The sequence below is a fragment of the Erinaceus europaeus genome, chromosome 12 (assembly GCF_950295315.1).
Source record: "Erinaceus europaeus chromosome 12, mEriEur2.1, whole genome shotgun sequence".
In the NCBI taxonomy this organism is placed as follows: Eukaryota; Metazoa; Chordata; class Mammalia; order Eulipotyphla; family Erinaceidae; genus Erinaceus; species Erinaceus europaeus.
Genome location: NC_080173.1, coordinates 53,054,217 through 53,078,098, shown reverse-complemented (window position 1 = coordinate 53,078,098; position 23,882 = coordinate 53,054,217). Strand labels below are relative to the sequence as shown.

At 48.9% G+C, this 23,882-nt stretch overlaps 2 protein-coding genes across 8 annotated transcripts in view; both read left to right on the top strand.

Moving 5' to 3' along the window:
• The window catches only part of HOXB3 (homeobox B3), a 42,247-nt gene that overhangs the window by 6,323 nt on the left and 12,042 nt on the right, over positions 1–23,882 (top strand). For 3 of the 7 annotated variants that reach the window (XM_060203649.1, XM_060203648.1, XM_060203652.1), the window contains exon 2: positions 10,501–10,680. The gene's annotated coding sequence lies outside the window, so the exon portion shown is untranslated. Of the gene's footprint in view, positions 1–1,499; positions 2,102–9,151; positions 9,478–10,500; positions 10,681–11,946; positions 15,684–20,068; positions 20,577–23,882 lie in introns of those variants that run through there. The other 4 variants (XM_060203651.1, XM_060203653.1, XM_060203654.1 and 1 more) reach the window with 4 other exon arrangements.
• On the top strand, positions 5,899–9,032 carry HOXB4 (homeobox B4). The gene is made up of 2 exons (XM_060203655.1): positions 5,899–6,542; positions 7,438–9,032. The coding sequence occupies exons 1-2, from the start codon at positions 6,095–6,097 to the stop codon at positions 7,731–7,733; spliced, it is 744 nt and encodes a 247-aa protein (XP_060059638.1). The 5' UTR covers positions 5,899–6,094; the 3' UTR covers positions 7,734–9,032.

The window sequence follows — 23,882 nt, the reverse complement described above, 5'->3', positions numbered from 1 at the left end:
AGCTCATAAGTAAGATGCCTAAAGAGACTCTGTAATTATAACACCAGGACACATGCCTATTTTGGGTCTTTAAATGACTGTGGCAGTATGAGATGTCATCATAATCTCTTCCTAGGATTTCATATGAGAAGTGCACTATGGGTGTTTGTCCTGCCAGAATAAAGATAAACTGAGAGTTTTCATAAAGACACCTTTTATAATATGAGCAGAAGAAACAATGTTTTAATATCAATTTTTTTTGTCATTGCTGTTTTGTTACTAAACCAACTAGCTGGGATATAGGTCTCCATTTATAAGTTATACCCAGTCATTAAGCTGCTTCTTCTCCTCCTCCTTCATGGAAAGGGGTGGTGGTGGAGGAATTCCTAGGAGGAATTCCTGGTGTCCAGAGGAGTTAGAGGTCAAAGCCTGAACTGAAGAATAATGTATCCAATCCTCTCAGTCTCTTCTCTCCATTCCAGGACAGAACATTGGGAAATTTATGGTTCTGTAGAAAACATTGGGGCAGCCCCCAAGGTACAGGATGGAGGAGAATTCTCTGTCATTTCAGGTCAAGCTGAATGCCCTGGGTTGTCTTCTCCAGACCATCCCAGACTAGGGGATACTGCCCTGCCAACACTCCTCCTAGACTTGAACTGGGTGGAATGGAAGCTACCTAACTTATCTCTGCTGATCCCCTGCAGTGCTGACCAATTCCAACTCTGGAGGGACAGACCAAAGAAAATCTCTTGACGCTGAAATTGTGGGTAATGGTGATGAGAAGAGGGCAGGCAAAGGGCTTACTGTGCATATGAGAACTGACTTATGGCGGAGGGTATTTTTGCCCCCTTCATCGTCATCATCATCATCATCTCCTCCTCCTCCTCCTCCTCCTCCTCCTCCTCCTTCTTCTTCTTTTTCTCCTCCTCCTCCTCCTCCTCCTCCTCTTCTTCCTCCTCCCTCTTCTTCTCCTCTCCTTTTCTTAAAAAGAATCAAAACATCTGAAAGTCAAGTCCTCAGCTCTTACTAGGTAACCTAGCCCCTCTCTTAGGGTTACCTTTGTCCTTCCCAAACATACTGACCTATGGGTCATCAGCCTCAAGAAGTAGAGGGATCAGTCCTAAAAGGTTCTGGAATCACTGAAGTTTTTGGTAGAGATGAGGTATGTCTCCAGTATTGGGTGTTCATGGTGTGAAGGGGTGGGGGGATAAAGTAGAGAGTGTGCAAAATGGTGGGGATTCAGGCCCTGTCAGTGCAGCCACTTGGGGGGAAGCTTTGGTTTAGGCCTACTTAGGATACACATCCCCAAGGCAACATTTCTACTTCTCCAGGTGCCTATCACCATTGCATACACAGAAGAAGCCTCTACAGAATGCTACTTTCTCTCTCTCTCTCTCTCTCTCTCTCTCTCTCTCTCTCTCTCCAGAAGAAGCCTCTACAGAATGCTACTTTCTTTCTCTCTCTCTCTCTCTCTCTCTCTCCCTCCCTTCCTCCCTCCCTCCCAGAAACCAGACAAAAATAGAGGAATGGTGGAATATCAGAGAGGGGCAGGGCCAGATCAAGCCCTATCTGAATAAGACTTTTGGGAAGCAGGGTGGAGGCTAGGTCAGGAAAACAGAAGGTTGTGGCCAAAAGTCAATCTGGAGAGGATGAGCAGAATCAAATTCTTGCCCTGTCATTTTTCTCCCAAGTAATGACCTGCGCAAAATTCAATATGACCGAAAGAACTGCTTGAGAGCGTATTTTAGTAACTGCCTGCTCGAGGGGGAGGCCTAGAGAGGGGTGAAACTCAGGTCACAGCGTCTAAAAATTATTGAAATGTTTGAGAGCCTCGTGACACGCCTAGCTGTTTAACAAAGACTGCCAAAGTATGAGATTAATACGAAAAACTTGCGCTTCAAAAACAAAACAACACACACCAAAAAAAAAAAAAAAAAAAAAAAGAAAAGAAAAGAAAAAGAAAAAAAGTCTTGTTCCGGCCTCCAAGGGGGCCTGTAAACTCCTCTACCCACAGCAGCGGTTCGGTTTTCCGGATACACAATAGTGGACACACAGGAGATCGCGGGTTACGGAGCGGGTGCACGGGCGGGCAGGCTGCCGGGAGGGCGCAGGGAGCCGCGGGGTGAGTATTCCTGCTCGCTTCCCCCTGGGCCTTCCACTAGTCCGCGCCGCAGCCGCTCGTGTGAGGGGCACGGGGGGGGGGGGAGAGCTTTGGAGGTTGCCTCCTCGACTCTTTGGGTTCCCTACCTGTTCTCCCCGCCGACGATAGGTAGCTGATTCGGCACTAGCTGGGTTTGTGGGGGACGTGGAGGGGGGCTGAGCAGTGAGGGGTCATGCTAGCAACCTGTGGCTACCGTGAGGAGGTGGCCGGAGAGCGGCCGAGGACCGCAAGGGATGCGGCGCCGAGGCACGCGGAGCCCCTGAGCTTCCTCTTTTTCATCATTCTGCCTGCGGATGTTGGTATTCTTCTGGGGTGTTTGTGGGGAGATACAGCCTCCAGCTCCTGTACAATCCGTTTTGGGAGCTGTTGATGAATCTTGTCTTCCACCCACAGCTACAGCCCCTGGCGGGGGTCGGGGGCTCGCCTTCTCCTGGGATGGGCAGGTGGAGGCTCCAGGCGCTCACGGAAAGCCTGCGTGTTCTATCCCCAGGATTAGTCAAACCCAATTCAGCAGAAGCTCCTGGATCTCCCACCTCTCTCTCTTTCTGCTCTGGTACCTAGGCCGAGTTCCTGTTCCTTTAGAAGTGTGCAGCGGCGGAGAGGGCCAGTGGCCCTCCCAAAAATTAGAAACCGACAAGTTGAACGGGTTTGGAAGAGCAGCTGGCGAGTTGAGAAGGAGGACTGGAGGTATGGGGTGGGGGGAGGGGCCTGGTCAGCTGGAATAGGTCCTGGGGTCCCTAAGTGACTTTTGATAAGACTTGGGAAGGTCCCTGTTCTTCGAAGCTGTGTGTGTGTGGGGTGTACACCTGCAGTTTGCTTTAGAGCTCAGTGTTATACTCTACCCCCTCCCACTCACCCCCAGAGGAGACTACAGTCTCTCCAGTGCCCAGATGAATGTTTGGGTTCACCCACTAGATGTTCTTTTGCACAGGTAACTACAATAGGGTAGTTTGTGTGTAATTTTTCAAATAGTCTATTCTATGTAGGATAGTGTTGGTGTTAGACATCAGGCTGGGAGGCCAACATTGGTGATCTAGATTTGGGGTAGAAAACGAGAGGATTGTTGGCAGGTGGGAGCTCTCCTTACACCCACTGGTGAGGCCCCAGTACTGGCAAAGGGGCAGAGCCCTCTGGAGTGTGGTGGTCAGAGATTGTGTTGTGTTGTTGCTGTATTTGTTAATTACACCGATAGTGTTCTGACCTGCTCAGGAGAGATGAGAGATGTAAGCATTTCCCATAGCTGGGAAATGTCTACCTGAGGGGTCTGGGTGGGAAGGAGTTGCCTTCTGTGCAGTTCCCCTCAACCCGTGAAGGTCCTCAGCCTCACAGTCTAGGTTCTCCCTCCCAAGCCCCAGTTTTCCAGTGTATTACATCCTTGGGAACCCCCCAGAAGCCCCAGGCTTCCTAGATCCTCACTTTGCCCCCCACCCACTGCCAGCAACCTAAGCAGGTGTCACAAACCACTCACATTAGACCCAGAAAACTTGCTCTGGGGCTAGGGAGGTAGGGGAAATAGGATTCCACTCCAAACTTGGGGGGATTATCAATCCCCCCTTTTCTGGGTCCAGAAGGTATGTGAGGTTGGGAGGAGGCCAGAATATCATCTGGCTGCATCTTTTGTGATTCCTCATCACCCTTCATTCGGAAATGAAATACCTTTGATCTTTTTCTCAGGTTGTAAACGGAATTGCCCCATCATTAAATATCCGGGGCCCCATCTGCTTGATCTCCCAGAATCTATTTTTTTCCCCTTTACAGCTGTTTCTTTCTCTTTTTACCATTGAATTTTTCCAAAAGGACTTTTATGACACCCTCCTTCACACCCAGTCACCTCTCCCTCCTCCCTTTGCTGTGAGGCGCCTAGGAAAATATCTAGATATTCGTTTGATCACCAACTAAAGCCTTTCGAGGGGCAGGGAGAAGCCGATTGGGGTTTTGTTTTCCTTAGAAAAAAAATAAAAGTCCCCAGGGAGGGGAGGGGCTTGAGGGCACCCAGAAGGGCCTGATTCTGACTTCTCTGCAGCCTCCGGATGACCCTTCCTCCTTTTGTGCTTAGCTAATGTTTACATCTCATAATTCATGCACCACAGAGAATTGCACAGCGGCAGTGAGGTTCTTGTCCCTTTGCGGGCCTGGCTGTTTCTCTTTCTTGCTAACAGAAGAGAGTTGCAAACCTTGTGATTCCAAGAATGGACCCATAGTGCCTTTTCCTGCCCCCAGAACTCAAAACTAGAACAAACGAAATAAAATCAAAGCACTCAGACCACACCCCCAAATGAAGAACACAAGGAAAAGTAGGAGAACTGGAAATTTTCTGGGCCAAGAAGATCTGTCTGTCTTCTGTATATACCCTGTAGATCCGAATTTGTGTTAAGAAATTTTGTGGTCACAAATTCGTATCTAGGGGAATATGTAGTTGACATAAACACTCCGTTCATTTTTTCCCCCTGAAGAAAAAAATTTTTTTTCCTAAATGAGGATGATTCAGTGACTGATCATGTGAAGACTCCTTTTTCTCTAGGTTTCTTTCCCTCAACTGTTTGGAAATGGAAGGATAATCTACCTGAAATCTTCCCAAGCCTGTCCCTGGGAACCTTGGTCCTTTCTGCACTAACTCTTAAAAGGTTATTAATGTTGTTGGTAATGATGCTTTTCATTTCTCCTTTCACCTCAAGCCCACCTAGTCTCTAAGAGATACAGGGCTCAGGTAGGCTTTGCTAAAATTCCCAGGGAAATGACTGTTGCCTTCAGTCTGTAAAGGCAAAGGAAACTCGCTTTTCAAATGGATATGCTAAGATCCCTTTTCCGCTTGGGTTCAGAACTAGACGCCCTGGAAATACACAATTACTGAGGGGTGTGATTGTGTATGGGGGTCACCTCTAGGGCGCCCATCCCCACCCTCAGGAGGATATAAGAGTTCTGTTTGTTGCGGAGGCAGCCGCAATTAGAACGTCTGGATGCGGTGGTTAGTATTACTCTGATGGTGCAGAATTAGCAAATTGCTATTCAGTTTGCTTTCAAAAGTTGCAGGGCTTTTTTTTTTTTTAATTTTTTATTTCAGTGCTCACAGTTCGTGAGGGAAACCCCAGTCATTTCTCCTAGCGTGGGCCATGTGGGGCAAAGCGGAGAATGGGTAGAAGAGGGGGACAGACAGACTGACATAGTCAAACTAATAGCGCAGCTAAATGCGATTTGGAAGGCGAGGTCTCCCCCGAATTAGTGCATGAATTTCCTATCGATCGGCCCGCGATTCCATTCATCTCTGACAAGTCCCTCCGTGCACCCGCCCGCTTGCTCCCAACGCCTCCTCTCTCACTCCCGACCCCTCCCTATGCAGCTGTAAAGAAAAGCTCCTTTGCTCTGCGCCCCTCAGCCCCAACTGGCTTCCTTCCCCAGTCTAGGCAGATACCCCCGTCCACCCTCACTTAAGTCCCCAAATCGAATGAGCAGAGTGCACGGGCTCCCTCCATGGTGGGGAGCAAAATGGGGGCCCCACGGAAGACAGAGATCGTTGGCGGGTGGTATGACAGGACAAGAGGGGTTACGGGGGAGCTTCAACTTCTGAAGGGGGTCCGAGGATTGTACTCTCCTCAGAGTCCCCACTGGGCCTCCGGTGGCAATCTGCTCTCTCTCTCTCTCTCTCTCTCTTCTTTCTCTCATCCGGGAGAGAGCGAGGCGGGGAGGCAGTCGCCCCGCAGGAGCCCTATGTAAATCTTGGTGCTGGGTGGGTGGGGAGGGGGACGAGAAGAAGGGGGAAATAAACCTGGAGTAGGGTCCGGGTGAGCAGATTTCCTTATCCGGGAATCACAGGCGGGGCGGCCATTGGCTCGGAGGATCACGTGGGCCCCTAACTTTGTTCACTTGACAGTAAGTAGGAGGGCTTTCGGAAACAGGAAAACGAGTCAGGGGTCGGAATAAATTTTAGTATATTTTGTGGGCAATTCCCAGAAATTAATGGCTATGAGTTCTTTTTTGATCAACTCAAACTATGTCGACCCCAAGTTCCCTCCGTGCGAGGAATATTCACAGAGCGATTACCTACCCAGCGAGCACTCACCAGGGTACTACGGCGGCGGCCAGAGGCGAGAGAGCAGCTTCCAGCCGGAGGCGGGCTTCGGGCGGCGCGCGGCGTGCACCGTGCAGCGCTACGCGGCCTGCCGGGACCCCGGGCCCCCGCCGCCCCCGCCGCCGCCCCCGCCGCCGCCCGGCTTGTCCCCTCGGGCTCCCGCGCCGCCGCCCTCTGGGGCCCTCCTCCCGGAGTCTGGGCAGCGCTGCGAGGCCGTCAGCAGCAGCCCCCCGCCGCCTCCCTGCGCCCAGAACCCCCTGCACCCCAGCCCGTCCCACTCCGCGTGCAAAGAGCCCGTCGTCTACCCCTGGATGCGCAAAGTTCACGTGAGCACGGGTGAGTGCGTGGGCACCCCTTCCCCCTCCAACCCCCCCTCCAGAGCTTTACACCGAAGGGACCTTAGAGACATGGGGGTGGTGGGGGGAGCCAATTGTCCCCGCTATAAACTCGCCATTGCGAGAGATTTACGGTCGCCTGTTTTCAGAGCCACATAATTACATCCCCCATAAATTTTTATGGCCTAGTGGGCCCCGTGCCTTTGAAGTCGGTTCCCTATCCTCTTTGCCATTCTCACCAGCGAGTTTTTCACCAGGGAGATGCAGTCTCAGTGAAATTGGAAGTCAGGGGTGGGGGTGTGGGGGAGTGGGGGAGTGGGGGGGAGGAAAAGGAGGAGGTGATCTGTATTTAAGCAGAGAGTTAAATCAACTCAATATTTTATTTCTTTCTCCCTTCTCCTCTTTCTTTCCTCTTGTATGGACCCTTGGCTTGAGAAGTGGCAAAAGTTTTCACTGGGGGCGGGTACTGCTTAGAAGCTGAGGAGAAAGGATGGGAACTAACAGAAGAAAGATTTAGGGAAGCTCTCCTCCCTCTTTCACACCCCCCCCCCGTTCTCCCACCCCAGGCCCCAGGCTAAGGAGGGGCGCAGTAGTACTGAAAACCTTATGAAGATTCTTCACCCCACACACACCTCATCACCTCATCCCTCCCCCTCAGACACCCAAACAACATCAGGACCACTCAACCCTCCACAACTCTGAGATTCTTTCTCTTCTTGGGGTCCTGTGTTCTTCCCTTTTCGTCACCATCACACACCCCCCTCTTCTGGAGGAAGAAGAGTTGGCGGGAGCGGGAGGGAGGGAGGGAGACAATGTTTGTTGGAAGAAAGGGCTCTCCCTCCTCCCTTTCAGAGCAATAAAACTTTCTCTTTCTCCCCCTCTCTGTGTGTGTCCAGTAAACCCCAATTACGCCGGTGGGGAGCCCAAGCGCTCTCGGACCGCCTACACTCGCCAGCAGGTCTTGGAGCTGGAGAAGGAATTTCACTACAACCGCTACCTGACGCGCCGCCGGAGGGTGGAGATCGCCCACGCACTCTGCTTGTCGGAGCGCCAGATCAAAATCTGGTTCCAGAACAGGCGTATGAAGTGGAAGAAAGACCACAAGTTGCCCAACACCAAGATTCGCTCGGGTGGCACTGCTGGCACAGCTGGAGGGCTCCCGGGCCGGTCCAACGGAGGCCCCACGCTCTAGTGCGCCCCAGAGCGGGAACCTAGAACCTTGGGGAGGGGGGTTGGTTGTGAGTGCAGTGGAGGGGGGTTCACAGGGGGCAGCTGCGGGTGGGGATCCTGGGTCCTGGGTCCCAAAAACTCTACCTGCTCTCCCTTTCTTTATCTATTAATACTTACACGAATAAATGCAGTGGAGGGGAAGGGAAGCTTTATTTATAAAAATGACAGGGAGCTGGGCCAAGCCTCTTGTCCCTCAAGCAAGGTTCAAGCCTCTTGCTTTCTTTCTTAAAAAAAAAAAAAAGAAAGAAAGAAAGAAAGAAAAGAAAAGAAAAAGAAGAAAAGAGGAATGAAGAAAAAGACAGAAAAAGAAATAGAAAGAGGCTGCACTCCTTGTTTTCAGCTTTGGTGAAGATGGATCCACGTTTCATCTTTAATCACGCCAGGCCCAGGCCCATCTGTCTTGTTTACTCTGCCGAGGAGAGGACGGGCCTCAGTGGCGACCATTACCTCGACACCCGACTAACAAATGAGGCCCGGGTTCAGCCACTGCCTCTGCTGCTGCCAATGCTGGAAGACTGCCTGGATTTTCTTTCTTTATCCCCCCCCCCCCTTCCTGACACTCAGCGAAAGCAACTCAGACTGCCAGATAGCACAGTGTTTTGGCCACGGTAACAAACACGCGCACACACACAACCTTCCTTCCCCTATGTTGCCTGTTTATAAGGACACTGCTCACCCCACCTTCCACTTCTGGGCTGGGGTGAGGGAACAGCAGAAAGGGAATTGGTGAAGGTGGGGGCACCCTTGGCCATGCAGGAGCTGACAGGAAATTGAGACTAAGGAAAAGGAAAAAAAAAAAAAAAAAAAGTGAGAGACCTGAGGCCCAGGACAGCCTTCTTCTGGAAGGTCAGGCCATCCTTGGCAGGGTGAGAGACCAGTTGAGTTTTCTGGGTTGAACCCTCTCTCCAATCTAGAGCTGGACAGTGGAAATCCCTCTCTCCTAGACTGCAAATGAATGTGAAACTAGGAAATAAAATGTTGTGCCCCTCCCAGGCAGGGAGACAGATGATGATGTGGAGCCCTTTCCCATAGTTTATCATTGTTGCATTGATTATTATTATATTATATTATTTTATTTTATTATTATTATTATTAACTTTATGTCATGTGTGTCCTCTTTCCTATTCTCTTTCTGACATTCCAAATCAGGCACTTCCCTAGTTCTGGGGCTGCCTAAGTCTAGAACCCTTTGTTGGTGTGAAAATTTGTGTCCTGTACAGAGTGACAATAGAAATAAATGTTTGGTTTCTTGTGACCAGCACAGCGTGTTTTTGTTGAAAACTTGATGTAAAGATACAGACAAATGCCACCCAGTACATATTCGTTTCACATTGTATGTCAATGAGGATTTTTTTTTTTCCTCCAGAGGGTCTGTCTCAGAGGACTCCAAATTGTGATAGCTAGTTTGTTTTCCTTTTGGGGATGGGTGTGTTTTGTTTGGGCCTTTTAATTTTTTTCCCCTCCAGTCCAAAAGTGGATTGAAAGGACTGGGAGGGCTGACTCCACTGCCTAATGGGGGGTTGTTTCATTGTAGGACACAAGAGGCTTAAGTACTGCAAAGCCTTTCATATCTTGATTTATTTGTCATAAGCAAATAAAATGTGGTTAAGCTGTCTCCTTCTAGACAGACGGCTCGGCTCTTTGCTTATTAAAGTTCCGAAAGAGGGGATTCTGCGAGGCCGGCCTCTTTCCTCCTGCATGAGAAGGTATCGTGTTCCTCTGAGGTGTTTAAACCTTTAATGAGTCTAATTTTTTGCACAGATGTTTCTGGGTGTTTGCAGGTTTTCAGAGTATTTTTATATTACAAAGGAGCTAGCCAGTGCCATAGCTCAAACTCTGACAAGCAAATAGATAATCAAGAAGACAAATGGCTTCTTTTGTGAAGCTCTGCTCCTGTATTAATTTTCATTTTCTTTCTCATAGAAAGTATCGAAAGTATGACTGGGGACCAAATAGCTTTCTGTCTTGGAGGCCCCAGTCACCCCTACAATGGAGTGGGGGAAGGGACAAGGGGAGAAGATGACCCTCAGAAGAATTGTCAGGCATGGACCCTTCTGAAAATCTCTTTGGGCCAAGGAGATGTTCTAAGGACTAGGCGCTCTAGCCTATGTGTCTGATTCCTATGGTGGCCCCACTGAGTCCAGCAGTCTGCTCTCCACAAAGCTCTGGATTCCTAGAGCACATACAATGAAAAGTAGTTGTTTGGTGCCATCTCCCTTCTGAAAATAAAAATAACCAACCACACCCACATGTTTTATTGTTATTTCTCTTGTATTCCTCTGGTTTGCAGCCCTGGGAGATTGGGGCTGGGCAGAAGAAGGGGTAACACAGAACCAGTGTATAGGATCTGGGGAAAGGGCAGCTGAAGTGCCCATCTAAAAGCTGCCAGGAGACTCATAAAAAAACACCCCAGACCTGGTGGATGAGAGCCGCTGGAGCTTTGTTTCGGTGGAACGTGGTGTGATGTTTAGCAGCCTGCAGATGCAGACAAGGAAAATAGTTCTTAAAAAGCATGTGCCCCCCCAGGAATGTCTCTATAGAATCAAATCAAAGCTGCTCCTTGGAAGGTATGAATAGAATTTTTTTAAAAAAAGATTTCTATGGCGCTTAAAGTTCACAGCCATTCTGTGTAGACAAGAGCTAAGAAAAATGTGAGAATTATACAGAAAACCATTAATCACTTCTTTTCTTTAAATACGTATCCTCTCTCCTTTGTTATTATTCAACAGCAAATCTCTGCAGACCGGCTGTTGGGGGAAAAAGTGTTAGCCGTCTCTCCTGAATCTGCAAGGGGGAAAATTTTGGAACCATAAAGTTGAGAACTTTTCCCCCTCAGTTTGGAAGAAGCTGTTTGTTCATCATGAATGAGATTGGAGAGGTCCAGGCGAAAGGAAGTGAGAGGCGCAAAGGTAACAAAGCCCCTGACTTGGCTTGCTTTTTTTTTTTTTTTAACAAAAGAAAATAATAAGCATTCTCTTGCCTCTTTTTCTTTCTCAACTACAGGTTTTTTGTTTGTTTGTTTGTTTGTTTGTTTTCTATGGTGGGCACTTGTTCAGATTTGTTGCCTTTTATGATGTTTTATGCCTGGATCAGAGGGAAGAGAGGAGGCCAACACCTGGAGAGTGTTTGAACTGCTTGGGACTGAGGTTTCCTTTCGGGGCCTCCTGAAAGCCCCCAGAGAAAGGTTGTTTGTGTGGCAGTTCAGAAGTGTATTTCTAGTTTTGGAAAATGCAGGCTGGCCTAGGGAGCCCTTGCTGTGTGTGTGTGTGTGTGTGTGTGTGTGTGTGTGTGTGTGTGTGTGTGTAGATAGAGGCACACAAGTGGTCTGTGTTTTGAGACTGGGGTTTGTGTCCCTTCTATCTGTTTGCCGGTAAGATACCCAGGAAGAATGAAATGCAGTTCTCACATAGAAGGCCCTACTCTTAGAGCCGGTACAGGTGGACATCTTCATTTTCTCTCTCTCTCTCTCTTTTTCTTTTTGTATTTAGCTTGGGGTTCTAGGCAAATATTTGCAACTCTCTGAAGCAGGAAGCTGCTCGGTTCACAGGTTTCTTGGCACTGGGATCTTTCCCTTCCACTTTGCCTGCTTTCTTCTGTCTGGATGCTGTGTTCAATTTTGGGGGACTCTGAGGCCATCTTTTTGAGAATGAGGGAGCCAGTGGGCTCTTCCTCAGACCTGAATGTGCTGGTTCCTTTTCCCTGGGGCTCACTGAGGGTTTGGAGGCAGGAGGCTGGCAGGGGAGAGTTCATGGAGAGGCCACATTTTCTACGTGATTAGCTCAGTATTAGAACCACAAAATGACCTCGGAAGCCCCTTGACCTCTCTGAGACTGGACATTGTGTGCTGGCTCTTGCCTCCTGCCCAGGAGGGAAAGTCACACCTCGGCAGGGAAGGGTCCTTGGGCTGTTGTTCATCCAATCTTTTCCACCCATCCCCACCCCCCCCCAGCCCCTTCCTTGCTATCTCGGAATTTCTGAATTGTTTGTTTCTATTACTGTCTATTGGGGGAGAAAAGGAATGAATACTATAGCTTGGGGCTACAGTGGAGGAAGGAAGTAGTATTCGATCTGTCTCTGTATAGAGCTCCTTTCCTAGGCCAGGCTCCAGCGCCGCCGCCCCCCCCCCCCCCCCGCCCCCCATCTTTCTTTCCTGTTTGGCTTGGAGGAAGCTTAAGAAAGGACACTGAGAGGTAAATGAGAGGCCCACAGCATACCAGGGGAACACTCCCCTGAGTTATAAGGAGAGAAAAGTTTCCCTCCCCATCCAGACCCTTGGTGGTTACTTGTCTCTCTAGGTCTCTTATCCAAATCCACAACTTCTCAACCTGGTTTGGGAACTTCCTTTGTTTCAGAAGCTATTCCCCAAACTCTAACACACCTCTTCTAATCTTTAGTTCCAACACAGCTGCCTGGAGCTCCTAGACTACTTTCCCATCAGAGGATCAGCAGAGGTGGGAGAAGGGTTGGGATTCTCATCCCATTTTGCCTACTTTCAGGGATAGCTGGACTCATTGGCCAAACTTTTCAGCAACTTTATTTTTGTAAACTATTTATTTATTTATTTACTTATTTTTAATGAGAGCTATACAGAAAGAAAGACCAGAGCACTACTCAACTCTGCTGGGGATTGAACCTAGGACCTCAGAGCATGAAAGTTTTTCTTTCTTTCTTTCTTTCTTTCTTTCTTTCTTTCTTTCTTTCTTTCTTTTTTTTTGTATAACCACTATACTGTCTCCACAAGGCTCCAGAAACTTTTAAGAGATGAGTGGACAACCAGCTAAGATAGGAACCTTGACTAATAGAATCATTCCAAATCTGTTTCTACTTGCTATATTTTTAAAAAATCACACCAGTAGCCATACTCTTAGGGAAAAAGAGTCAGCTAGATGCCAGGTAGGAAGAGGAAAGGCCTCTTTAGGATGAGAAGCAGCAGAGACAGAAATTTGTTGGGATGTATGTGGAGTCTTGCCTTGTATTTTGTGAATAGCTCCTGACAACCAACTTGGGGACTTGGTCTCAAGCAAGAAACAACTGGTTGGTGCTATCTCCTTTGTCCTTGAGTGGTATGATATGTGCAGGGATGACAGACCTCAGGAAGGAAAGCTAGTCTGAAAGTACTTGGGGCTCAGGAGAGCTAAGCATCCATTTCTCTTAGAGTCAGACAGACATTGTGGATCATCTCTAAATTCAACTGACAAAGGTTTAGGTACCTGGGATTTAAAAAATCTGCTTTCTGCAATGTGAGAATTAGAAATTGTTCAAAGAGGAAGAGAAGGAAACAATGGAGAGGAAAGATTGGGACTCTCTCAAGGATTTCAGCCCCATAGGCAGGAACTGGAAGACCTTTTCTTTCCTTTCCTTTACATGCAGACCCCAAATTCCGTAGAATGAGCAGTGCCTCTGAGCACTGGGTTTAATCTAGGGTTTCAGCGGCCATCCTTGGTGTTTCTAGTCTTTTGACCTCTTTTTACTTCCAGTTCCCTTGGCCCTCTGGGCTCTCCCTTCTACTTTTACCATCGGGGACAGGCTGGGGCTACCCAGAGCTGGAGAGGCAGCCCCAACAGCCAGTGGTGGGTCTCCTTGGGCAGTGGCAGCCTGGGAGTCTGGGTGGAAAGTGGAGTTGGGAAGTTTCCCAGCGTGAGCTGAGCGCTGACGGATTTGTGATCGGCCATAAAACTGGCGCATTCAGATTCGTAAATCAATCTTGCCTTTCTCACAGCATAATCGTTCGCTTTATCGGCAGCAAGAAAGGGGGCTCAGCTCACGCTCAGGCACTTGTTTATTTGAACATGAACATTCCCAGGATCTGAATAGAGTATGGGCATTTTCACAGAAACCTGCCCAGCATGCCTTCATGTCATTTTGCTGCTCTTTTTCTCATCGTTAAAACTCAATTTTCTGTTTCAGAGATTGCTGTCTTCCTGGGCCTTGGCATCCAGCATGTTATTCTCTTTCCCTCTTGTGCTTTTCTTTTTAGATTGTAGTGGAGTGTTTTTCTTTGGGGGGACCCCCTTTTTGCTGGCTTTGTGGTTAGGACTTTGCTGGAAAGTGTGCCCTTTTTGGAGGGGGGGTTGGGGGAGGCATGGGACTCATGTCAGGAGCAGGCTGAATTCAATACCAGTCCTGTGTTTTGTATCTGCACAATCAAAGCTGACTACCCCCCTACAGTGTCTGGGCCGGAGGGTCGAGAATAGATTACAAGGAGGCCTGGCTGCCCCAGTGATGGCAAGGCAGGGGTTGAACTGCCTCCTTAGCGGCTAAACCCTGTTTCTTCCCAGGTTGTTAAGGCAGCTGCATCTAGAACTTTCCCACTGAGTTAGTTTTGGTTCAGATCCCTCCAAACAAGCCAGTGGACCCCCCTAGCCCCAGGTTCCCCTATCCTAAAACACATTTGTTCTTCCTCTGTTCTGGTTCTGCTTGCCCTGCTGGCTGACTGTGGCCCAGCTGCCCCCAGAGCTGCTGGAGATAAGACTGAGAAAGGGGCTACCTCAGGAATGTCTTTACTGCTTCCCTGTGTAGTCCCCTTCCCCCCTTCCACATACACACTGTGACCCATGATGCTGGTTCTGACTGATCTGTTCTTTCTGGGTTCAAGCTGTTTGTGACAGTTTGGAGCATTTTTATTGTGTCTTATTTCTCTTCTATCTGAGGGAGTCTGTGTATAATTTCTCTCTAAGTCCACAGAATATATTTTCCCTGCCTCTGGTCTTTAACTCTTTAATCTGTAGCCCCTCACCTTCCTCTATTGATCAGTTTTCATTGTCTGTAGATTGGAAGCTAAGGGTACTAACACCTGGGAAATAGAGACCCAGGGCTGGCAGGTCAACTTCAAAGCTTCATTTTACCCTTTCCCTCTAGTTTACATCTCCAGTAGTCTTTGCTGGTACTTTAGAAGGAATGGGGGTGGGGTGAGGATGAAGACAGGATATAAGACAGGTATATCTATGTCCACTTCTTTTGTGTAAAAGTCTTAGTAGGCTGTCTTTGTTTCTAAAGCATATTCTCAGTTGGTGAGTAGGATCTGTTCCTTTTTCATAGTAACAGCAAAACGAAAAAAGTCTCCCTTGGGACTCTGGAAGCTCCAGAGTTCTCTCCTCACCCTCTTTCCTATCCTTTCAAAAGGTACCACAAAAGATCCAAAAGAGAATTAAACTCTATTCCTTATTCTTATGTTATGTTGATTTATTAAGTGTTTCTTTCAAAGCTAGTATATTTAGGAATTTTGTTGACTATTTGTGAAGAAGGGGATCTGGTCCCACTAAAATAAATTCCCCAGGAGTGAGGAAAAGAATGTATTTATGGAGAATCTTAGTCTTAAAGGATGCAGAGAGAAGAATTAGAAGCTTGAGAAACCAAGTACTTGGGGAAGGGTTCCTTGCCCACCCCACCCCCACCCTCAGACGCCCCTACAGACTATTTCTGCACCTCCGTAAACTAAGCAGAAGCAGGAGGAGAAAGGAGAGAAGAGAGGTGGGCTGTGGGTAAGTGTGTCTTGGGGGGAGTTAGAGAGCTATAGATATAGAAGGTATAGTCCTGTGAGAAGGGAGCGCTCACTACTATTCCATTGGTGGGTTTGGGGGGAACCTATTTTGCAGGAAAATTTCTCCTCCTGAAGGGGAAGGTCATAGTGGTCCTTTGAGCCTGAAATCGAAAGAAAGACCCCCTTCCCCCTCCTGGTCACGTGATTCATTAAATAATTAATGCCGAGGTTGCAGAATAGATATGTATTCGTCAGGAAAATCGCAGGCTCGGTCTCCCTGTTTCTGACGTGCAATTCAACTGTCCTTTGAAAAACAAGCCTGTACCCTGAGAAAAAAAGAGAGGGGGAGAGAGAGGGAGAGAGAGAGAAAAAGAGAGGGAGGCAGCAATAAAACAGCCCCGCAGCCGGAGCAACACCGCGGGCTGGGGTATTGTAAGTAGAAGGGATTTCTCACTACCTACCGCGTCTTATATGTCCATGTAAATTTATTGTTTGTTATTAATGTTATTGTCGTAAAATGTGACAAATAGCCATCTTCATTTCCTGCCATTTCTCTTCACATGGTGCTGTGTGTGTTTATACCCATTGAGGCATTGCATAGAGATTTTAGGAATATTCTTCTCTTCTCTCTCTCTCTCTCTCTTCCAACCTTTTTCTTGATTTATAGCAATATGGGTGTCAGCTTCTCTACCGGCATGCCAGCCATTGTGTGTGTATGTGTGTGCGTGCGCGAGCGTCTGCGTGTGTTTGTGAGCGAGTTGTGTTGTTTATGGCCATGTCTTTGATAAATCATTTCTCACTGAAAATGATGTGGAAGCTGGGCTATTTCTGTGACTGGGAGAGAGCTGCTCTTGGAGGCACTTCCTCTCTGCTCCACTCCCAGGAGTTGGTTATTTCAGAGGACTTATAGTAATATATCTGCAGTTAATATGAAAGCTCTATAGCTGGAGGTCTTAAATTATAGCATCTGTGATTATCAATTAAGGCAAGATTTGTATAAATTTGGTAAACCAGAAATGCCTCATTGGCATATAAACCCAGTCAAAGACCATGACCTAATATAAAAAGTATATTTGTGAGCCTGATAAAGCCAGCATTCTTGCAGCAGCAGACACAGCTTGGCTTCCTTCTCCTCCCTCCCCCCCAGAGGTTCGCCTCTAGATGTTTGATTTTTCTGATTCTAGTCCTGGGTGGAGAAACCAGCTGTGAAGGAAGAAGGAGTGTGGGGGTCAAGAAAGGAAGAAATGACTGGAGTTGAAAGTATTGCTTTTTTGTAATTGATGGGAAACAAATCAAAGTGGTCTGCAGTTGGACGGGGTTGAAGAGATTCAGTTACAGTATTAAGTATTAATCTCTGTCTCTAGGACCGAGTGTAAGGGTGTGTAGAGGGTGGAGAAGGAGCTCTCCAAATTGGGGAGAAGATGGAGAAGGGGTGAAGGATAGGGAGAGAAGCTGCAAGCTTTGGCTCTCCACCCTCCTGCCTAACAAAACAAGGAAATGAATTCACACCCTAGTAGTAGCCTTCCTTTGACCTCCTGAAACAAAAGAAAGTTTCCTCAACAGTGAATGAGGGGTTATATATGTTTAGAGCTGGAGCAGGGGAAAGTACTCTAAATTGTTTGGACAAGAAATGTTCTAGGCTTCAGGAGGTAGCAGAAAGTTAGAGAATGTTCCAGGACATGGAGTCTGTCCCTGTTTCTAAGCTCTTAGTCTAAAGAGGGTGGAAATGGGGTACAGATGAGGAGTAGAGAGGTGCCCCTTATGTCTCCGGGATCTCATGTGGAGATCTCATTCACTCATCAGTGGAAAAAAGTCTCCTGGTCAGAGTAAACCCAAAGGTGGCTTCTGCATTGTGCCCCAAAGTTGTGATGGATGAAGGGCAGAAGGCCAGAGCATTTGCTAAGTTTGGTTTGGGTTGCTGGCTTCTCCTTCCCAGACTGGGAGCCAGGCCAAGTGACTTTATTGCCACTATTATCTGTGATATTTAACTCTTGTCTGTTAGTGTCAACCTTTGAGCAACAAAATGAGAGTGACACCCTCTCTTTCAGGTGTTAATTATTCATGGAAACATCTCTGTGGAGTTGTGGGTCAGGTCCTACTCTTGCCAGTGACAGGAGCGGACTCCTACACTTATGCTCCAAGCTGGTGTTAAGCTCTGTCCTCCTCCTCGGTAACAGGCAGATTTGTTTATGGGTAGTGGGTGACCTCTCCCAGTTTGGGAATCAGGGTTGAACAGTTTGCATGGAGAAAGGGAGAAGGTCTTGAGATCCCAAACTGGAGAGGGTGTGAGTACTACCTATCATAGTTAAAAGGAGATCCTGGATTCAGGGAGCAGCTTTGAGTGTCCAGGAGATCATGGGGAGGTAGGAAGTGCTGGGGGAGTTAGCAAAAGACAGGAAGAATAAATGCTCCAGGAATTTCAACCCTTCTCTGTGAGTGCTGGAGAATCTTACCTCCACACACAGTTGGTGTAGGAGGCCAGCATTCCCTTCAATCTCATCTGGGAAGTGGGATGTATGTGTAATTTCTTAGAGAGAGTGGTTTCACCTTAACACAGTCCTCCAGGATTTAAGACCAAAGGGAATCTTGAAATTCTTGAGGCAGGGAAGGATTACTTCCCTTGAAGAGAAGTAGACAGACATGAAAGTGGAAAGGAATCAGTTCTGTTTTGACCTTCAGTCAGATGTTGAAGCTAGGGACAAAGGGGGAATCTAAAGGATCTTCTCTTTTGGACAGGTTTTAATAGTGGGGGGGGGGGAACCTGGGAGTCAGTCCCACAGGCTCTCTACCCTTGTGTTCCCAACTCCTCCCATTCTCACTGCTGCCTTCATCTGTGACGTAAAAACCTGGTGTCCCCCCCCCCTTCTCTCTCCATTCTCTTAGTCCCCTTCAGGTCTTTGTTTCTTTGGCCCTGGGGATACCCCCTCCCCTCTCCCAACTCATACACTGACTTCCCCAGGAGACAAAAGCAGTGAGACCATCCCTTTCCACTACTATCTGTAAAACCCATGCCCCTTACTGAATCACCCTCTGTGGATCCTGATAGGATACCATCCACCCAGGCACATAGGCCTACTCCCCAAATTAGCAACTTTGGAAAGACTTTATTATGGTTTTTAATACCCATACACACATTTACTTCCTTTAACCATGAGGCACACTGCTTTTTTTCCAGTTTCATGCTCTCTCTCTCTCCCCCCATTTGCTTTCATGCTGTTCAGTGGATGGGGTAGAATGCATTTGATGGAAGGGCTTTAGGAAAGCTGCTGACTCTGTCTTCTCTCTAGACTATGCTGCTGCCTCCTGTCTCTGTATAACCACAGTGTTCAAACCTGTGCCTGAGAAGCTAGGATGCCAATGCCTTAATGACCAGAGGAATTGAAAAGGAAGAGGAGAAAAAGGAAGATGGAGTTAAGTGAGTCAGATGGGAAGCCAAAGCTGAGCTCAAGGAGGAGGTGACAGGGAAAGTGGATAGAAAAGCCAGCCAAAGGGGAAGGGAGACTGTCGTGGAAGAAGGGATTCCCCACTTAGATGGACACATACCCAATCAGAATTTCCTAAGGATAAGGAAAGTGCAAAGGAAGCTTTTCACTTTGACCCCTTCTCTCTAGAAGAGAATACTCTTTGAAAGAAGGATGAGTTGGGCTGGGGTAGATAGCATAATGGTAATGCAAAGAGATTCTCATGCCTGAGGCTCCAACATCCCAGGTTCAATTCCCCACCCCCCTCACAAGCCAGAGCTGAGCAGTGCTCTGGTAAAACAAACAAACAAACAAACAAACAGAAGGGTGAGTTTCCCCTCTCTAGGCTGAGGGGCTCCACATTGCCCCAAGGGGAGAGACAGTGTAGTGATTTCTGGGGGCCCTAAGTCCTTTGAAAAGCTCAATTCAAATTCACTAAAGACACTGAAGAAGCTAAGTGTGAAGAGACAAAGGGGCTGTGAGAAAGGTACAGGCAAAAGCTATAGGTAGAAAAGGGAGAGAAGAAACACAGGTAGAGATAGAAGCACAGAGAGCCCAACTCCCCAGGGAAGACAGGCAGAGAGGGGAGAGGGCTGCAGGGTCTGGAAAGTCCTCCAGGCTCCATCCTGTCACCTCCAGGCATCTGTCCCCAAGCCCTGGCCATCCTAGAAGCAACTACCTCTAGATTGGGCCTTCAGAGGTGCTAAATCAGGTGTACAGCAGCTGGAGTAGGAGTGAAGTGTTAGGGGATGGCCAAAATGTCATTGTCCTCTTCCATCCTCAGTACCTTAATAGCAATAGTTGGGACCTCCAAAAACAGAGTCCCGCTGGGGAGGTGGGTAGTAGTAAAGGTGGACTGGGGTCAGTCTCACAGCTGGACCCTGACTGGGATCCTTCTTTGGCCCCTCTGCCAGCTTCTGGGTTATATGTCTCTTCCTTCCCTCTTTAGGGACTGAGAGAAGTTGATCTTCCAGGCCAGGCACCTAAGAACTTTCCCTTTCATCTCCAATCTACATTTCCCTTGAAGCCCCAGCCTTAACCCAGGCTCGCCTCGCTAATCTCCTCCCTCCCCCATCTTTCAGGAAAGAAAAAGGAGAAAAAGGAAAGTTCCTACCAACCTGAGCTGCTTTAGAAAACGTCAGGGAAATTGGGTGCAAAGCCTTCTCGCTCCTCCAACCCTTCCCCTAACCCCCGTGTGCCTCCGCACCTCTGCCTCGGCACGTACCCCACCGCCTCCCCCCTACCCCCCCCCCATCCCGTCCCGTCCCTTCCAGCCCAGAGCTCTCTCCTCCCCTCCCTTCTCCGCCGGGCCAGACATATGGAACCCATTTCGCTGGTGACATTGAAGAGCCGCTTGTGCGCCCGCCTTCTGCCATGGCGCCCCTGCGCTCCCCGCGCCGTGCCTTGCCCCCCAGTCAGTCGCCGCTCCTCTCGCCCGGCAACTTGGCCGGCTCTCAAAGCCCCAGCCCGAGCTCGGGTGCCGGACCCGCCCCGGCTTCCCGCGGTCTCTGGCGGAGTGAGAGCTTCGTTTTCTCCGGAAAGGGGCGCCAGCCGCGCCCCGAGTGCAGCATCCGCGCGCCTCGAGGTCCCCGTGGCCTCGAAGGCCGAACAAAGCCGGGGGCGGGGGCCGGGGGCGGGGGGCGGGGGTGGGGTGGGGGAGCACTTCCTAGCCTCTCCCCCCACCCCCACCCCCGGCTCGGCGGGGCGCCCAGGGGCTGCCGGGGTGTGAGTGGTCGGGATGCGGCCCGCCGCGGCAGTGGAGCCCCAGCCGGGGCTCAGGGACCCGGGCCTGGCAGTCGGCCCCCGCGCGCCCCTCGCTCCCGGCTGCTCTGCGCTGCCCCGGCCCTAGCGGGAGGCCGTGCAGGTAAGTGCGGGGTGCTGAGCCCGGGAGCCCAGTGCAGGGCCCAGGAGTGTGTGAGTGTGTGGGGGTGGGCAGTGGAGGCTGAATCGCTAGCCTCCAGGCCTCTCTCTTAGGAGTCAGGAAAGAAGCTGGATCCTGAAAGATCAAGGTGGTGTGAGGGGTCCCGTGCGCCTTGCGGGCTGCGTGGAGGAACATAGGGTGCTACATGTGGGTTAGAGGCGGGGGGGGGGGGCGGGGGGGTCTGGGTGGCCGCACATACAGACTCAGGCCGGGTGCTGAAGGCCTTGGAGGATTTTACGGGAAAGTTGAGAGGGAAATGTGAGGAGCATCTGCTGGAATGGGGGCCTCCTGGGCCCTGCTCCCACAGTCCAGCTGCCACTGTGGTGAAGCCATTTAGCACCTAGCGGGTTATTTGAAGCTGAAACTACAAGGGTTTGCGCTGAGGCCGGGTGTTAAACTAGAAGGTAAGAGAGGGGTGGGTGATTTATGGCTTCGGAGAAGCTGTGTTTACTCCTTGCCTGCTCTGGAAACCAAAAACCAAGCAGAGCAGAGGTGGGGGTGGGTGGGTGGGGGGAAGCCCCTCTCTTTGGAGGAAGATTTAATGCCAGGGATTTATTTTCCCAGATGTGGGTGGATGGGGAGAACTGTCCTTTTACCAGCGCAGGATGTAAGGCATAGGAGCTTGGGCTGGCCGACTGGACTCAGCAAGTATAGTTGTGTTTGTGCCCTCTAAAGTGGAATCTGTTGGGTGCAGTGGGTACACTGTGAGTGGTCAAGGGGAGGGAGGCGGAGAGTTCTCTGGTCCTGGTAGCCTGCACACACTCACCGTCCACGCCCTCATCCTGGGAGTAGTGCTCTTTCCCACCCATGCCGCCCATATCCCTTTCACAGCCACAGGCAATCGAGCCCACTGGGCCCACTTGACCTGGCCCCTGGCTCTTGGCCCCTCTGTGCCATCTGCACATTCTGCTCAATCTTCACTTTGAACCTTAAACTTTGTCGTGGGAGACTGAGAAATTATTGGGTATGGCTAGGATGGAGTAAAGGGGGAGGAGGCAAGAGTTAGAGGTGGTAAAGGTGGTTTGAGGCTGGGCCTTGGCAGGCTTGGGTCCTTGACACTGCTGCTCAAATCTACCCCCACCCCATCTCTGCTTTGGGGGGGGGGGTGCATGAGCACAAAGGGAACAGCAAAGGAGCTGCACAGGATAGTGGGGGTGGGGTCTGGAGAGAAATATTTTGACCCCCCAGATAGTTATTTCCTCAGGCCAACTGGTGGCTCTTCCATTTCTGTCCTGATGCCTGGCTTTGCCTGGAAATTGTTTTGCATTAAATTTTCTCAGCCGCAGAATTATCTTTCCTCGCCTGCAGCTACTTGCATTTTTCCACCAGACACTTGGGCCTGCACCAATGAAATCTGAGAGGAAGCGGCTGGGCCCTAAGTGGCCGTAATTTAATTGATTTTATCATAAATCATCAACTTGATGAAGAACCCGAGGTTTCAGTGAAGTAAATTGATATTAATGGGAGTTTCTTGAAATGCAAACTCGATGCATTGTTGGGGCATCTTGAGCTGGGAAGGTGGATTACATGTGTCCCAAGTGCAGGGGTCTGGATCTAGAGCCCAGAGCAGCTTTAGGGAGTAGGGAAAGTGTCAGCCTTAAGGGGCAGTTTCAGGCACAGTGATTTCTGGGGTGTGTGTGTGTGTGTGTGTGTGTGTGTGTGTGTGTGTGTGTAGCTGTGTGTGGAACTAGATAGAGAGTGCAACTTTGCTTGGGGGAAAGAGTAGAATCTGACTCCTTGAACTCTGTAGGTTGTTTTGAAACCTCCAAAGGGGGTGGGGTGGGGAGGCAGTTGGGGAGGCTGGTAGGTGTAGGGATGGAGCTGGGGGTCTGGTGAGAAGGCCAAGCTGGTACAATGGGTGCATTGACTCCTGGTTAAAAATTACTAGTTTAAAGCTATCCTCCTCTAATTATACAAATTAATTATTTACTTCTGGGGTTGCTGTGTCCAAAAATAACACTTTTGGTTTGGCGATGAGGATAGAGAACCCCCTTCCATAGAGCAGTAAATGCTTCCTCTGTGGAAGCAAGGAGGACCCAGAGTGAGCTTAATGTGCAATAGTGAGAATGTATTTGCATTTATATTCTATGAGGAAGCATTCTTTGGCCAAAGTGATGCCTATTATTATATTTATTTATTTATGCAGAGCACTGCTCAGCTCTGGCTTATAATGGTGCAGGGAGTTGAACCTGGGACCCTGGAGCCTCGGGCATGAGAGTCTCTTTGCATAAGGATTTTGCTATCTACCCTCACATGATATAATTATTGTTTGAATTTGTTACTTTTAATTTTTTAAAGTTATTTATTTATTAGTGACAAAGATAGGAGGAGAGAGAGAAAGAACCAGACATCACTGTGGTACATGTTAGGGCTTGAACTCAGGACCTCAGGTCAATGCTTTATTTACTGGACCTCAGGTCAATGCTTTATCTACTGTGCCACCTCCCTTCACTCACTTTTACATCAGCATAGAAAACCACAAACTGCCAGTGTAAAAAGGACCTTAGTGAGCTTTTAGTCTACCTTCTATTTTGTATACTCCGGCTTTACAAAAGGGTAAACTGAGGTCCAACAGTGTCTTGCCACAGATCACATAGCTTCATGCCTCCAGACTGTCAAGCTTATCTCAAGTATAATTTCAGACAAATCATTTCCTAACCCTGGGTCTCAGTTTCCTTGTGTATAATATTTCTTGACTTTGGGCCTTGCTTATATATAGATAGGAAATATCTATAACAATGGAAAGGTTGGACAGGACACTCATTCTGACCTCTTGTCAACATTATTGCTTGGGAGCAGTTTGATTGTATGTCCTGGGGTTATGTGGGCATAGAAGTCACTTTACATTTATTTGCAACAGACTGAGCTTTTGTACACACAGAAGAGTGAGTTGTTACTCAGAATGGCTTTTGGAAATATGATTTGAACCATTCCTCTTTCTGAAAGTGTCCTCTCTACATAGAAGTCTAGGCCAAGAACAAGAGATTGAAGGGTGGGGACTGGAGCTGGACTGGGATTGACATAGGGAGGATGAGGAGGTTTGGAAGGAGGAACTAGGTCTCATAGAACAAGGTACTTTCTCTGCCATACTCCTGGGTAAGGCTAGAGTTATTTTTGCTCAAATGACAAATACCTTCTACGGCAGCCCAGGGCCTAAACTGCGGTTTTGGAATTTAGATCTCATGGAAACAGTCTCCAATTCCCCACTTCTACCTCTCCTTCTGGATTGTTGGGTTTTTGGTCTTTCTC

Bases quoted from the DNA above. Each gene is read 5' to 3' on its own strand.
- HOXB4 (XM_060203655.1), top strand. From the start codon at position 6,095: ATGGCTATGAGTTCTTTTTTGATCAACTCAAACTATGTCGACCCCAAG. The intron at 6,543-7,437 runs GTGAGTGCGTGG...GTGTGTGTCCAG, and splicing joins CAAAGTTCACGTGAGCACGG to TAAACCCCAATTACGCCGGT.